This window comes from Paralichthys olivaceus, chromosome 11 (genome assembly GCF_024713975.1).
Source record: "Paralichthys olivaceus isolate ysfri-2021 chromosome 11, ASM2471397v2, whole genome shotgun sequence".
In the NCBI taxonomy this organism is placed as follows: domain Eukaryota; kingdom Metazoa; phylum Chordata; class Actinopteri; order Pleuronectiformes; family Paralichthyidae; genus Paralichthys; species Paralichthys olivaceus.
The window spans coordinates 9764179-9779128 of record NC_091103.1 but is presented as its reverse complement, the minus strand read 5'-3'; the positions used below and the strand labels follow the sequence as shown (position 1 = coordinate 9779128).

The 14950-nt window shown below is 40.9% G+C and overlaps 1 protein-coding gene across 4 annotated transcripts in view; it reads left to right on the top strand.

Annotated features, from left to right (window-relative positions):
* Positions 1–14950, top strand: part of dscamb (Down syndrome cell adhesion molecule b) — a 114324-nt gene that overhangs the window by 15676 nt on the left and 83698 nt on the right. For all 4 annotated transcript variants that reach the window (XM_069533864.1, XM_069533865.1, XM_069533866.1 and 1 more), the window contains exons 2-3: positions 2006–2323; positions 3221–3367. In XM_069533864.1, coding sequence (XP_069389965.1) covers positions 2006–2323; positions 3221–3367 — 465 coding nt within the window. The remainder of the gene's footprint in view (positions 1–2005; positions 2324–3220; positions 3368–14950) is intronic.

Sequence of the window (14950 nt, the reverse complement as noted above, 5' to 3'; positions counted from 1 at the left end):
CTTGTCACAAAACTAACACACCGTCCATGAACAGGTGGGGTTACTGCAGACAGGAGCCCCCTTTGGCGCCAGTCTGTTTTATCAACAGAGCACTGAGAAGATTGATACTCCCTGTGCCAGCTGGAAAACAGAGAATGAATTAGAATGTAATATGACTTTGATGTATTATTTTCATCTTGGCCGGTGCCACAGACCCACTGAGAACCCAGCACACTATCCCATCCCATTTGAAAAGATTCAAATTGCTTCAAACTTTTTTTGATGTAAAAAGCTGTACAAGACTGTATACCAAAGTTCCTCTGCTGGCAATATACAGTATTTCAATCTTTACAAAATGTCACAATGAAATTTGCCTTGTATATGATGGAAAGATAAAGCACATTATTTTCTCCTTCACATGAGGATTATGGTCAAATAAAATATTTACATGGGAAACAGTTGTGATAATCGTAAAATGTTTGAATATTGGTGAAAGAATTCTTTGTCATGAATAATCTTTTAACTGAGTATGATTTAAAGCAAATGATTTACAATCTGAATAAAAAAAGACATTTTTTCCTCCATGTGAGAATGCAAATGTCGGAGTCGGAGTGAGCCCATGTGAGAATACAGCAGGAAAATGTCTGGAATGTCAGAGCGAGTGGGCAAGACGATGACATTTCACACGACAGGCTCAAAACTGAAGAAGACAAAAAGAATACAAATATCTCAGAATGAAAAAGAGATGGCACACGTAAGATACCAAAGAAGATGTTGATGTACTGGAAACAACACACATGATTTCTGTAATGGAACATTACATATATATATTTTAGGTCCTACCTCCTACATGCTCTACCCAAAGTATGTTAAAAATGTACCTTCAAAAATGTCCGACCCATCATAATTCATATGGTCAGATATTACTTGGGCTCGTCCTCCTCTGCTTTCCTCTTTAACATTGATGACATCTCCCCACAGTCAACATTATCTGAACATATTCACTGATGTATCCACTGGTTACTGCAACATGCTGCAAGTTGCAGAGTTGTTTGCATTTCAGAAAGGTTGCAAATGACCATGCATCTCACCAATATGTCAACAAATTAATGTCAGAGAAAAATTGCTGCAGTATTGATCTTTAGTGTGCTAATCATTTAAAATGAGTGGTCCCAATTCCTACCAACAAACATGGATGTACATGAGCAGGTCACTAGAGTGTCGCATTGCTGGTTGAGAGCTGCTGGGGGAGAGAAAAGCGTGGAATTGTCTGCAATTTGAAACCTTGTTAGGAATTTATGAAGTGCTAAAATGTTTTCTCCCCAGGGAGGGTCAAAGCCAGCTGCCAGTGCCACTGTTAGCCATTTAGTGCAGAGCCTCTGGGCTCGTCACACGGCTGAGATACACAAATACTGCATATACAGTTATTTTTGCCCGAAATACAAAAATATAAATCTTAGATTGCAAACAAACATCTGTTGGCTTCTACACTCAGAGATAAAACTGCTGTCTATTGCTCTGAAGCTAATTGGTCCAACATTGACATTTATTACCCTTGTCTCATCCTCCAGAGAATGATTCTGCATAAACTGTATTTAACATCATTCTCTTTACTCTGATGTGAGTATGATCAAGGCAGCTGACCTTATTTCATAATTGATAGTAGTTTATGTTAATTTAATGTTCCCAAAGTCCCAGGGATAGGACTAGAGTGCTGAATCCAAAACGAGTGATCATGTAACACAAATAGAAACACTTACAGTAAATGATCTTTGAGGAATACTAATGTGTGTTTCATTTCATTTCTCTTCTTTTTTCTACCGTTTTGCCACAGTTTCATTGTAAAATATTAAACAGATGAGATGACAGTACATTTAAAGTGTTGCTTTTAATCTTAACAGGAAATCAGAGTTAAAACATGATCCAATCAACAAATCCATAACCACAGAAACCTTAAATAAATGCTACAGCACCAAGTGTAAATATATGGTTGTAAAGCAAACATCTTGTGTTTTCTCTCTTGCAGTTTTCAGTGAGGACCTACATTCCAGCTTATACTTTGTCAATGCATCTCTACAAGAGGTAGTATTTGCCAGCACTACAGGGACCTCAGTGCCCTGTCCTGCTGGGGGGGCCCCTCCTGCCTCGCTGCGCTGGTATCTGGCGACCGGCGAGGAGATCTACGATGTCCCGGGGATCCGCCACGTGCACCCTAACGGAACCCTCCAGATCTTCAACTTCCTGCCGTCCAGCTTCAGCAAGCTGATACACGACAACACATACTACTGCACTGCCGAGAACCCTTCTGGCAAGATCAGGAGTCAGGATGTCCACATCAAAGCTGGTGAGTCCACAGAGGAAAGCTTCAGTCAGCAGGTAGTGGGGATAGAAATAACAGGCGTACATGTATTGGCTGTGGTAAGAGCCAGAGGAAAAGATTTATATGAACTGTAGAAGAAGATATGGAAGACTTACAAATTAATGAATTTCCTGTTTCCAAAATCATATTAAACCATGTATCCTGGGCAAAGTGCAAAAGGACACATGTGATTGGAAAGAATTACATTACACACGCTTTTATCCAAAACGACCTACAATAAGTGCATTCAACAAGAATGGCTAAACTAACCACTTCGACTTATGCCTCTGACTGTCTCAATCAATAGCAATGTGGCCAACCCTCGTGGGTATTTAGAGTATTTAGAGTCTTGCTGAAGATACAATTGAAAGAAAAGTTTGAAATGTTAACACAGAATGGGGAAAAAACACATTGCTCCTTAACTCTGGTAAAGATCCTGTTTGTCTGAGTGCATCAGCTAACGTCTGGTGAAAAATTAGCCTCTGGCCGAAACGGCCAATATTCTGGGTCTCAATAGTGAAGACGACTAAATCTAAATCTTCTGTTTACAGTTTTAGGTCCAGATGACATTTTAGTTAATCTCTATTAACAGCTATCTGTATATGAATGCTGATCAATTAAAATCCATTTAGCCAATGCATTTTGGTCAATGTGTTCCACCTCTTTTGCTCTCCACATTGACCTTATTACCTGTGGTAACCAAACCTGCTCAAAACTGATTGGTCAAACTAGAAACAGAAACCAGCTAGCTTCTGGAACCACAATCTTGTCCCGGCCCTGCCTACAGTTTCTACCCAAACTTAAAAAGAAATAAACAATGGCACAATTTATTTATTTCGAATGATACAAATCACGTGTTTATGCTTTTTTATTGTTCGACAGTATCCCGGGAACCCTACACGGTCAGAGTGGCTGACCAGAAGGCTATGAGAGGCAGTGTAGCCGTCTTCAAGTGCATTATTCCTGCTTCTGTCGAGGCCTACGTCACTGTTGTATCATGGGAGAAAGACACAGTTTCACTCAGCTCAGGTAAGATGAATCAAACATCAGTGCTATCTCTTCAGTAGACCTGGGAATATTTAGTGCTTAATCGTAAAACCAAGTGACACAACCTGTTAAAAATCTAAACTAATGTGTAATAATGTCAGTGTTAATGTTCAAATGGCCAATCATATTCTGAACTTTGTACAAGATGCTGTCTTTTAGTGATTAAGGAGCACAGAGTGAAGAGTTTTGTTGGCAATGACGATTTTGTGAGATGAGGGAGAGGTGTGGTGCGTTCTTTTGGCTGTTTATCTAAGCCCCCTCCCTGCTCGGCTCTGCTCACTGCTCTTTGGACACTATGTTCTGTTTTACTGTGAGTCATCTTCTTACCTGTTTGCTGTCGTCGGCTGCCCTTACTGGGGCTCTGCGGCTCATCTGTGCAGCCCTGTCCTCGCACTATAGCCAAAGATGCTGATAACTGTCACGTTGAATCACAGAGCCGCTCTCTCTCTCTCTCTCTCTCTCTCCTGTAAGCCTTCCACCTCAGCCAACTCCATTTTGAGTCCAGCAAGGGGTAAAGTGGAACAGTTTACGTAGCATCATTGACCTAGTTACCCTCCTTGTCTGACTCCAGCAGCGTAGCATGATAACGCAAGACATCCAAACGTTCTGGGGCTGGATTTTTACTCAAGTTAAATGGGATGCTTATCTCTTTGATTGCTCCATGTACTGCCCGCTGGCTGATTTCGCTTCATACTGGGGCGTTCAGGGACCTGTAAGTGAGCACTTGATGTCATTTGACTGAGGGCAGAATCTGGGACGGTGTTTTGGTGGCATTTTAAATGCGCCTGCTCAAGCGTGAAGATCTGTCTTCTGATCCATGCCAGCGACTTATTTACTCGAGGTTACTCAAGTTACTCGCTGCTGGTTGAAGATGCTGCTTAATGTCACGGGGAGCGGGCAAATATGCAGCATGCAGATGTGATTACATTCTGTAAATGAAATGGAATGAATCATGTAGACACCACTCAGAGATGATGTTTATTTCATCTGAGGTTGAAAAAAGAAATCATCCATTATGAGGATCAAATGATTTTACATATTCCCCGTACGCCTTCATCATAAGGTTGGTCAAGATGGTCAAAATCTAAGCGATGCAGTAAAATAAAAAGATGTGTGTGCGTGTTTTCAATACCAGGTTTTCATCAAGGGAGAATGTATTTTGAATAAATGTGTGTTTTCCCTTTATATTGAAGAACCAGTCATCGCCAATCATTTCTTAAATCGGCTCTTATTGTATTGTCTGCGATGACGTCCATCCTTTTCATCCAGCAGGTCTGACAGCCCATAGAATATGCAGTGAGGTTTTGATGGATTGTACCGTATGCTCTGTGTTCTTCAGAGTTCTTTCGCAAGCGTTCAAAAGAACAACGATATTGGATTGTCCGTGTTTACTCCAATAAGTATTGCAGCAGGCGAGTGCTGTCAAAAGCATGAGCACACGGTCAAAATCACTGCTGCTCCATGATAAATATTTGATGGTAGATTCTGATGCATGAGCGGATTCACTTCGCACTGTTATGGAGAGGGTATGTTTACTCTAGAAGCGCGGGTTAGAAGGATGTGCGCGTTAGTGTGTTTGCGCTCGCATGTTTTTGCATGTGCAGGAAAGCAGGAGAGACCACGAGGATACCGACAGGGCCTGACGGTAACCTGGTGCAGTTTGACCCAGCCTAGATTTCCGACTCCTTCTCCAGACCCTGTTTTCTGTTCTCTTTTTTTTCAGTTTTTCATGAAAGAGGACTTGGTCTCAGTAGACAGAAAATGTAGTTATCCCACAGCCACAATGAATTATTAATCTCAGGTTTTTGTTGGGTAAGGTACCATCAACCGCATTTTCCTACCCTTGTATTGTGCATCAGCATGTGAACATGGGAACAGTCGAGGCTCGAGATTTTTCTCTCACAGAGACGATAAACAAAAGAAAAAATAAGCAGGATGATGTTGCCGCTGATGTACATGGTGGAAAATTCAGGTTGGTGATGTCTCTCAATTAGATTTTCTGAAACAACTAAACCTTTGACCACGACTTGTGTAGATCCCCTCCAGTTGAAGCATTAGTTTGGTTATGGGCGTGCATTTCCATCAAACATGCCTTCAAAATACCATCAAGAACAAATTTAAATAAAATATGAAAACATAAAATGAGGCTTGTAAATATGGAGCACTCCCATAGAGCATAACAATCAACCAAACTCTCAACAGAAGATGGAGTTTACTTGTAATTCTCATATAATTAGCTTGAACATTCAACAAACAAAAGTCTGTCACATCTCGTGGTATATATCAATCAACATACATAAACACAAATAATTAACTTATTGGCCGTGTAACTTGAGTGGAATGAGAAATAAACCTCCAAACTCCAAATCTTCTGTTAATCCATATCTTCTTGAATTTAAAAAGCGATTTGCTTGACCCATTGCTGCCAGTCCAACCGGTGCTCTGGCCTTTGTGACAAATGCTTGCATAGGGTCTTGCTAACAATATAAACTCCGACCTCAGAGCAACATGCAAATGATTAGTTCGCCTGTGGAGATGTAAGACAAGTCCCTTTAGACTCAGTTAATTTCATTTTAACAAACAGAAAACATATTTAAGTAAAATGTAAATGAATAAATAACCTTTTCATTCAAAATGTATTTAATAAACTTAGACTGTATAGCTGACTAATGGCAGTATATGTGTTGACCACATCTAGTTGAATATTTTCCCATGTAAATGTGTTTTTAAATATCAGTAAGTTGCATGTTGAGAGGAAACTGGCTTAAATCAGAGCTGCAGAATCTTTGAATATCTAGCGATTCTTATGTGGGTCAAAAATAGATGCATAATTACAGACTGGGGCCTGTCTTAATTAATCAGCTGTGATTGAAAAGTTAATTACAATATGAATTACCTCTCTGAACGAGGACTGCTTAGTAGTCATTTGAAGCGGTCTGCTTTCAATGTGAATGAGCGCCACGCAAGCTTGCTGGGTCCTAATGTTGCCACTAACATACCATTAACCCGTCATGAATTTTAAAATGGGTCTCGCAGCATGAGCTTTGAAATGCCCGGCTCCGATCTCCTCCTCGCTGCTTTTGATAAACAATTGACAGAGCTAATAGAGAGATGAAAGAGCCAATAAAATAAAAAAGAGAAAGGAACGAAAGTAGAGAGGGCGGAGCTGAGCTGTGTCCAACTGTGCTATCACATGCACCTTTGTTTGTGAGCGTGCACATGTTTATGTCTATGTCGTGCCTTTGTTTTTTACGTGCTCCCGTGTTTGCATGTCAAGTTGCCATGGTCTTGAAAAGGGATGGAGCTGGGACGGTGTGTTTTTTGTGTTTTTCAATGTATCTTTTGTCCCTCATCATTCATGATGTGAGCGAGCGTAATGAGCTGGGCGGCTTTGGTTGCAGACAAGAGCTTCAGCAGAACCATTGAATGAGCTGCAAACAACGTGTTGTCACCGAGACCTTGTGCTCGCCTCTAAGATGCTTGCATGTATTAGAAGATAAAATTCAGTGCCTGCTCGCCATAAGATTTCCGCTGTTTGAATGCCCAATGCTCGGTGTTGTTTCTACTCCATCACATCAGCATTGGTGCTGATTATTTTCATCTGCACCTTGCTTGTACAATTTTCTGTGTACGTCTTCTACACAGTGAGTACTTGTTAACGTTTCATATGGTTTACAGATATAGAAGCGTTTGCGTAGAGTCAACACTATCTCTGTAACGAAAGATACCCACAGTGTCTCTCTCAGCTTTTTATACATGTGTCAACATTAGCATCCAATCCAATCTTGTACTGTAAGTAGGCAACTTGCAAATTTAAAGACTGATAACAAATAGTTTGAAATAAAATATGGGAGAGTAACACAGATCCGGTTTTGTGGCTGTAACAGAAGCTCAATGCTCCTGTTCATCACGTGGGCATAAATTACAAGAGGTTTAATGTTACTAGCCACAGTTTGGTTATGTTCAGCTTAATGCAGGGTGAGATATAATCATAGTTAAAACCATTTGGCATTTATGATTTGTGTTTTCGCAATTTGATGCCACTCTTTTGACCAAACAATCAACAGAAGACAATATGTTCGTATAAAATGTATAGTTTAGATTTCCAACAACAATGAAAAAAACCCTACCTGGACCTAGGCTAAGACAACCAACTCCTCCAGAGGAAATCCTGACACAGCTACAGATAAGGAAGTGCAGGCCAGACGAGCAGTCTGTGAAACGCCCCGGGTCAGGATAGGGAAAAGAGGGCAAAGGTGAGGAGAGGTGAGAAGAGGTGAGGTACGATGAGGAGAAAAAAAGAGATGGATGTAGAGAGGTTTCCTCTCTCTTGGAGAGATAGGATTTCCTCCCTGGAACAAACATGCAGGCCTCTCATCTCTTCAGGCTGGAGATTAGAGCAGAGATGGAGGATGAGGAGCTTTAGTCTGTCTTTGGACACAGACTCGGTGTGAGGCCAGTGGAGAAAGATGAGTCCATGAGCCATGCTTTTCCATGATTTTATTACTGCATGTATATTCATTGTTATTATTATGATATAAGACAATATACATTTTATTATTATTTTTTATTATTATTTGAAAACATCGCTCTACAAATTAAAATGGTTTTCTTCGTCATAATCTTTAGTTTTTGTGATATTTTATAGACAACAATCTATTAATCATTTTGATAATTGATAGTGATTATAATCTTTAGTTGCAGTCCTAATTTTTTTGTTAAGCCAAAAACAGACAACACTCGATGGGAGATGGGATATATTTTGTAATATTTGTTTTAACAACAGTATCAGATTATAGTATCACATTACTTATATTCAAGACAATACAGAATCTAAGTTTCTCCTCTTTTACCTCTCACTTTTGTTTCCTTTCATATATCCTTCTCTTCTTTCCTCCTCTCATTGCATAACCTCATTGGCACAGTGCCCCAGTCAATTTCCTACTGCGTGGAAAATGCTGTCTTTTTTATTTGGTTTATGCAAATCAGTCCATCCAATACTCACAGCATCAGTGAAACAATCTCCAGTTACATTTTTCAGTCACATTCACGTCCACCGCCTCCCAACTGTGCGTTTAGCATTTAAACGATGAAAGTGCCTCGGCACGCTTGCATTCTGCTCACTCTTCTCTCATGGGTTCTTGTGAGTGCTTATAGAGGCTAATTAAACAGTTTGCTTGCTAATAGAATCACAGTCTTAACCAGCCACCACCTCAGTCGCTGGAATGTTAAGGATGTCTTCAAAGGGGCTACTGTAGGTGTTTGGTGTACAGGATCAATGCTCAGCAGGAATTTATCATGCCACTGATGTGCCACCACCTCCATTTTTCACTGAGATTGACAGTGAGGGCACCGAGCGGCAGACGGAGACGGGGGCTGTAAATTCAACACACCCAAAGTCAGACCAACCTTGAAAAGAGGGCATGCTGGTAGAAATGAGCTCGGGAGGAAAGAAAGATGCAAAGAAATGAGGAGAGGGAAGATTAGAGGAGAGAGAGTTGGAGGAAGAAGAGAATAAAACGGAAGGGATTTGAGAGGTAGAGAGGAGGAGAGTGGGCGAGACTTTTTCTTTGGTAAACAAGGGACTGCATCACATTAGACACACAATCTCCCTCTGTCTTCTCTCTCTTTTCTTTCCTTTTCTTCTGTCCTCTCTCCTTTATCTTTCCTCCCGCTTCTCTTTTTGCATCTCTCTCCAGATTTCTGTCCGTCTTTCTCACCAAACATGTTTTGTTGATCTTGTTGTTAGGGGGCTGGAAAATAGGTCGCGGCTCAAGCAGTCGTGCAAGTAACCACATATCAGTTCAGAGGAAGTTAGGCATTAACATGTACATGTGTGCATGCATGCAAATATGCCATACAGTTTGTGGATGCATGGATGTGGGGTTTTTTTTGCGTTGCATGCTACTCCACCCATCCTGCAGAAAACAACACAGCCTATCATTTTGCTCCCCCCCTCCTCCCACACACATCAGCAGTTAGTGAAATGCTGACCCTTGTCTTTCACTGCACCCCTTTTCCCAGTCCACTTGCACACAGCTGCCTGAAAGCATGCAGGGAAATGGGGGTGCTTATTGTTTGCACCAGCGTGTGTGTAAAGATGTGTTACTGGGTTTTGCATTGCAGTCATTGAACAGTATATACGTGTGAGTGACAGTGTGCAATGTGTGATGCTGTCAAGTAGGAAGTATTTGGGGTTGAGGCTGGGTTAGGGGGGGAGTGGCATCGTGAAAGAAAGAAAAAAAAAAAAAGAGCAAAGAAAAAAAAATCAATAGTTGTGTGCATTAATCACGCTGCTGCCACAGAGAATTATGGGAACATGAGCTGAAGGATGCATTTTGTGCATTTGCAACATACAAGTGCTACGTGAAGGGGAGTTTGGGGAATTGGAAGAGGATGAGACAAGACCCTTTTAGTAAGAAGTGAGGTTAGAGCAGAGATAGTTGTGTGTGTGGGGGGGTTGTGTTTTCTTTATGCATTGTGTGCATGTCTCACTGTTGCCTTTCTACAAGACTTACCCCACTGTCTTGAGCTCGCTTTAAGACAGCATTCATTTGGTGTTATTCTGAAAGCTTTGATGTCACAGCTTTTTAAATAGCTGTGATTACATTTCTTTTTATTTTTTATTTAAAGCTTTGGTATTAGATTGGGTTTTTTCAGAATGGTGCAGCTCTCAGTTTTAGTCTTTTTACATTTGTTTCACATCTTCCAGCTATGAGGATTGCCATTTCGAAAGAAGAAAGTCCGGCAGCTCCTCTGACTTTCTGTTTGAGCTGTAGCTGTTTGAAGTCTCCATCTTAGCTGCGGTGAAGGCTTGAGGACGTGATACATATTTGATAAGGATCGATAGAAGCGCTACTGAGACAGAGATGGAGGGAAATCGATCTTGGACTGGGCTTCCCAAAAGCATCTTAAAACTAAGGTCATCCTTGGATTGTCCTTCTCAAGCTCAGGCTCAGACACACCACTTGTAATTTGTGCCAAAAAACAATGCAAATTTGCACTCTTCCTCACTTTGACATTCTCTTTTATAATGCATCCAGAAGAACAGAGTAGAGGAGAAATACAAGCAGAAAGGCTGTTCTCTCCTCTCAGATTTGCTTTATGTTTTAGGTTTATGTGCTATATTAAGCCATCTACTGACATCCTAATCACTGTGGACATAAAACAATAAAGCAATCTATTTAGTGACGGGAGACTGAGCAGCAGACAACGTGTTGGCACTGCGGCTGTGATTCCCAGCTGATACTCCATACGGATAGACAAAATCAACAACTGTTGAGGCGGGCACCCTTCCATCAGTGTTTACTAATAAACTGTGGCAATATGGCAGCCATTAGGCTGTTTAGGCAGGGAATGATGAGGGTGGTGATGGCTGGGCGCACTGGGAGACTGAACATGCTCTCATCTTTAATAGGCAATTTGGCGTTCTGTGATGGGGAAGCCCCTTTGTTTTCAACTTGGATAGAAGACAGAAGCTTAAATAAGCAGTGCTTTGGTCGAGTGTGTTGTCATTACACCGCAATGTCCTAGTTTTTTACATTTCATGCATCTTATTGTTGTCACGCATATTAAATCCTTTCAAGCAAACTGTAGAATATTAAGGCAACATTTTATTTAACTATATTGTGCATCTTATCAGATTTGTTATGTTTTTCCTCTATTTATTTATTTGTTTGTCTGTCTGTCGCAAGAACTAATGGACGAATTACTATAAAACTTGGGGTGTGGATTTCATAGGTCAGGAAATGTTGATATGAATCTAGATCAATGGGCAGATCCAGGAACTTTTTTTTTCCTGCTTTCTTCAATATTGTGAAATAGAATGTTTTTCAACATTTGAAATGTAATTTCTCAGTAAATAATTCCTGAGTCTTGAAGAAGAAATCCAGGTATGTTTAGTGGACTGATATACATGAGTGCGTGCAAATTGGTGCAGATCCAAATAAAAAACAGAATTTAAACTGACTGTTTGGCCTAGTTTGCTAAGGAATCAAAACATTACAGCAGTTTACATTTATAGACAATGCAATACAGTGGTAGGTGAATAGAATAATTTGTTGATAGAAAAGTTAAAATTATTTGTGTACAGTTGAGTGAAGCTCAGTTAGTGGAACTGGTCCATCCTGCCTGAGCTTATGGATTACTGTCGAACAACACTGTGTTGAAAATGGACTGGAGCCGGGCCAGAACTAGCCTGGCGTGGGGCCAAGACACAGATTAGTAATAAGCATGGCGTGAGCTAATTACAGACGGAACAAGCAATTAATTTCTGTTTATAAACTCTCCTGGATGTGGGACGATGGCTGTGTCGGTATAAACTCCCTGCGTTCCCTGTATGCGTGCATTTGTAAGTGACAGGTGGCATGGTTCATGCAGGAACTTGCCCATATGTTCCTATAGCTGAAGTGACGGGAGAAATGGAGACAAACTGGCGTGTACAGTCACACCCCATGATACTACAGTGTCTGATCCCATCTTAAAATTGACTGATTAGAGAAAAAAAGGCACTTAATAACTCAAATCACTCAGCTGACCTAATAAGGATTTTTTACTCCATTTTTTTCTCCATCCAATCAAGGATTAATACGTGGTCTTATTCTGCTCCCAGGGTGGTAAATCTGGAAAAATACAGTAAATCACATTGAGCCTCTTTAAACTTTCACACAGAGCCCTGGTGCCTGTGGGCCCACGCTGGGCATCTGTAACACTGATTAGACATGATCATGGGTTTAGGGCACCTGCCAGACATGAGTCGGGAGCAGAGATCTAATTGAGGTTTAATCACAACAATATATGAATCTATACTATACATAGACAAATATATGAGTTTTCTTGGAACTTTAATTATGACCTCCACAGATTTTTAGGTTTGGCTATGTATGACTTTATATTGACTAAGGTCAAGTTATATTACAACCAGATGAAGAGGAGTCCTACAGATTTGTGCTCCCAAATATTTTCAGCTCATTGGGTAGACTGGTGGCTCAAATAACATGAATGAAAGCATAGAATTAGTTCAACAAACGAAAAATATCATAGTACATATAGGCACATTGCAAATATTATTGGATTCTGAGAAATAATTCTTATTATTGCTTTGATAATAATATGATTATTATTGTACTGAATGGGTGTGAACTATTCTTTAGTCTGTATCAAGTTGAGATGAGATGCCACAGACTGATCGTGTTGGTTAAATGATCACTTTTATGACCATTTTGGAGGCTTTAAAGAAAACACTGGTCATTTACTTTGAATGGGATGGCGATTGCCGAACTGCATTGTGGTTCCATTGTGTCGCTTTCCTTGCATGGTGTACAGTAGCAGTATAGAAAAGCACAACTTTTCAAGGAACGCTGCAGGCAAAGACCCAGCCTGTGTAGGTGGCAGCGGCCGTTAGTGAAACTGGCTAACCTTGCCAAGTCGTCTATGAAAGGTTTTTTCGAAAGCCAGCTATGTTGTATGTCCCGAGTGGGAAACTGCAACTGCTGTTGTTATGACGATAGTGCAGGCATCAAGTGTCAGGCACCCCCACCGTCACGGGTTAAAGCAACGCATACAAGACAATGAAATTAATTTGACTTAACGATTATCTTTCAAGTCTACGGGTTGACTCTCTACTTCAAAACCTCTGCACCAGAAACCCTGGGGCTAAGTGTATGTTTGTATTTTGATTAAAAAAAAACTGAGTAAATGTAAAAACACACACATATAAAATCATCAAAAATACTAAATGACTGCACCTTCTTACTGCATCACATCAGTTTCAGTCGACTCCTGTGATTTCGACAAAGCGTTCTCCAGACTGAATCCCTCAGTAGCTAATGACCAGCTGACTTCACTGCAAGGTGACCCTCAATCTTTTTCTTGATGTATGAGGCATCAAGCATCATTATTTTTCTTCAAGGCTCGTTTTCTCTCCTCTTGCCTCTTCTTTGACGTGAGCCTTGAGAACGCACTCAGAGACACACACACGCACAGACAAACACACACACACATGCAGACTGAGTATACTTGGAGCCTGTCTTTGACCTCACCTTGCCATTGTACAGCCAGCAACTAAGATCCAAACAACACCCAAACTCCCTGCAGGCTGCTACTAAGTGGCTGTGGTGGAAACAAGAAGGCTGGATGGGCGACGGCCAGCTCCTGTCACAACCTCACTGTCTGGTAAATGATCAGAGCTGTGAGTTCATGTGAGTGTGCATTCAAAACCAGCGTCTGATGCATTCATTATGACATGATAATAGCAACATACCTCGTCCCGTCCATGATTGATTCTTAAACGTTAGTGGAATGCGTCATGAAGACACATTAAAGGGGGAATGAAGCGACCAGTCAAGCTGTCATTTGCGGCTGTGACGTCACAAGGTGACGACCGGGAAATGATTGGCCTTTTGACAGACACAGCCTGCAATCTTCACATCAGCGTAGGAGTTGAGCAAGCCAATCAGAGGCGAGCGCCCATCGCTGCACACGCTTATCACCTGCACACAGCTGCTGTCGCCGCTCTGAGGGAGCGAGTGAGGAGAGGATGGAGAGATAGGAAAGAAAGAGCAAGAATGAATGGTGTGTGCTGAGACAGAGGGTGATTTGTGTTTGTGTCGCTGCGCATTCACGCATCTTTCTTTCATGCCGTTTCAGAGTTGGTTCGTTTGTAGACCTATTATTCTGGTTGGTATAATCTACGTTTGTCATTTAAAGCAAATGAAAAGAAAAATCACTGCGTTGGTTCTGATTAGTGCTGCATCAGCCCGACAATAGTTAAAATGTGGTTGAGAATGGAAATGTGCTTTGTAGCCCTGGTGAAATGAGAAGGCAGAGAGAGGGAGAGGGAGAGATAAGCTCAATCTGAATTGATTTTCCTGTTACTTTCCGCTGTACTTGAGTTTCCATAGCAACGTGGTCAGGTTCCCTCGGCCTCCTATAGGGCAAGTGTAATTGTTGTCTGGTTCTCCAAGCCGAACTCTCCTTTTCTCTCTCTTCCTTCCTCCGTCTATTTTCTCTTAATGATGGAAATATAGTGTGGATGAGATTGTTCTCTGACTTTTCTGCATTTGGTTGAGATAGAATTAAGCAGTTTCATCAACCAGGCAAATCAAAAAGCACAACAGACCTTTATGTCTACCACAAATGAGCCTTACACAATGTTTACATAGTTAATAATATAATATGCAACAATTTATTATTAAAATGCCTAAACACAATTAGACCCATGTTATATATGTTGTAGACTTGTGTACTTACATTATTCAAAGTTTCATGTTGGTCGCCTTTTAATTGAGCCGTATTCTCTTTAGCCATGGCTTTGCTTGTCTCTGCTGTAACTTCAGGAGCAAACAACATGTAATGAAGGAATAATGCACTGCTAGCCACTTAGCTGTTGTTGATATTCATCGGTAATGGTGAAGACAAAAACTCCCATGATCCAATGCTGCTTCATGACGTTATCAAACGAAGTAGTTTGTTATTACTTTAATTGAGAGACCCCTAGCAGCCGAAGTAACATATATTTAATGTTAAATGTATTATTTCTACAATTACTAGATCAATTGTTTGGTC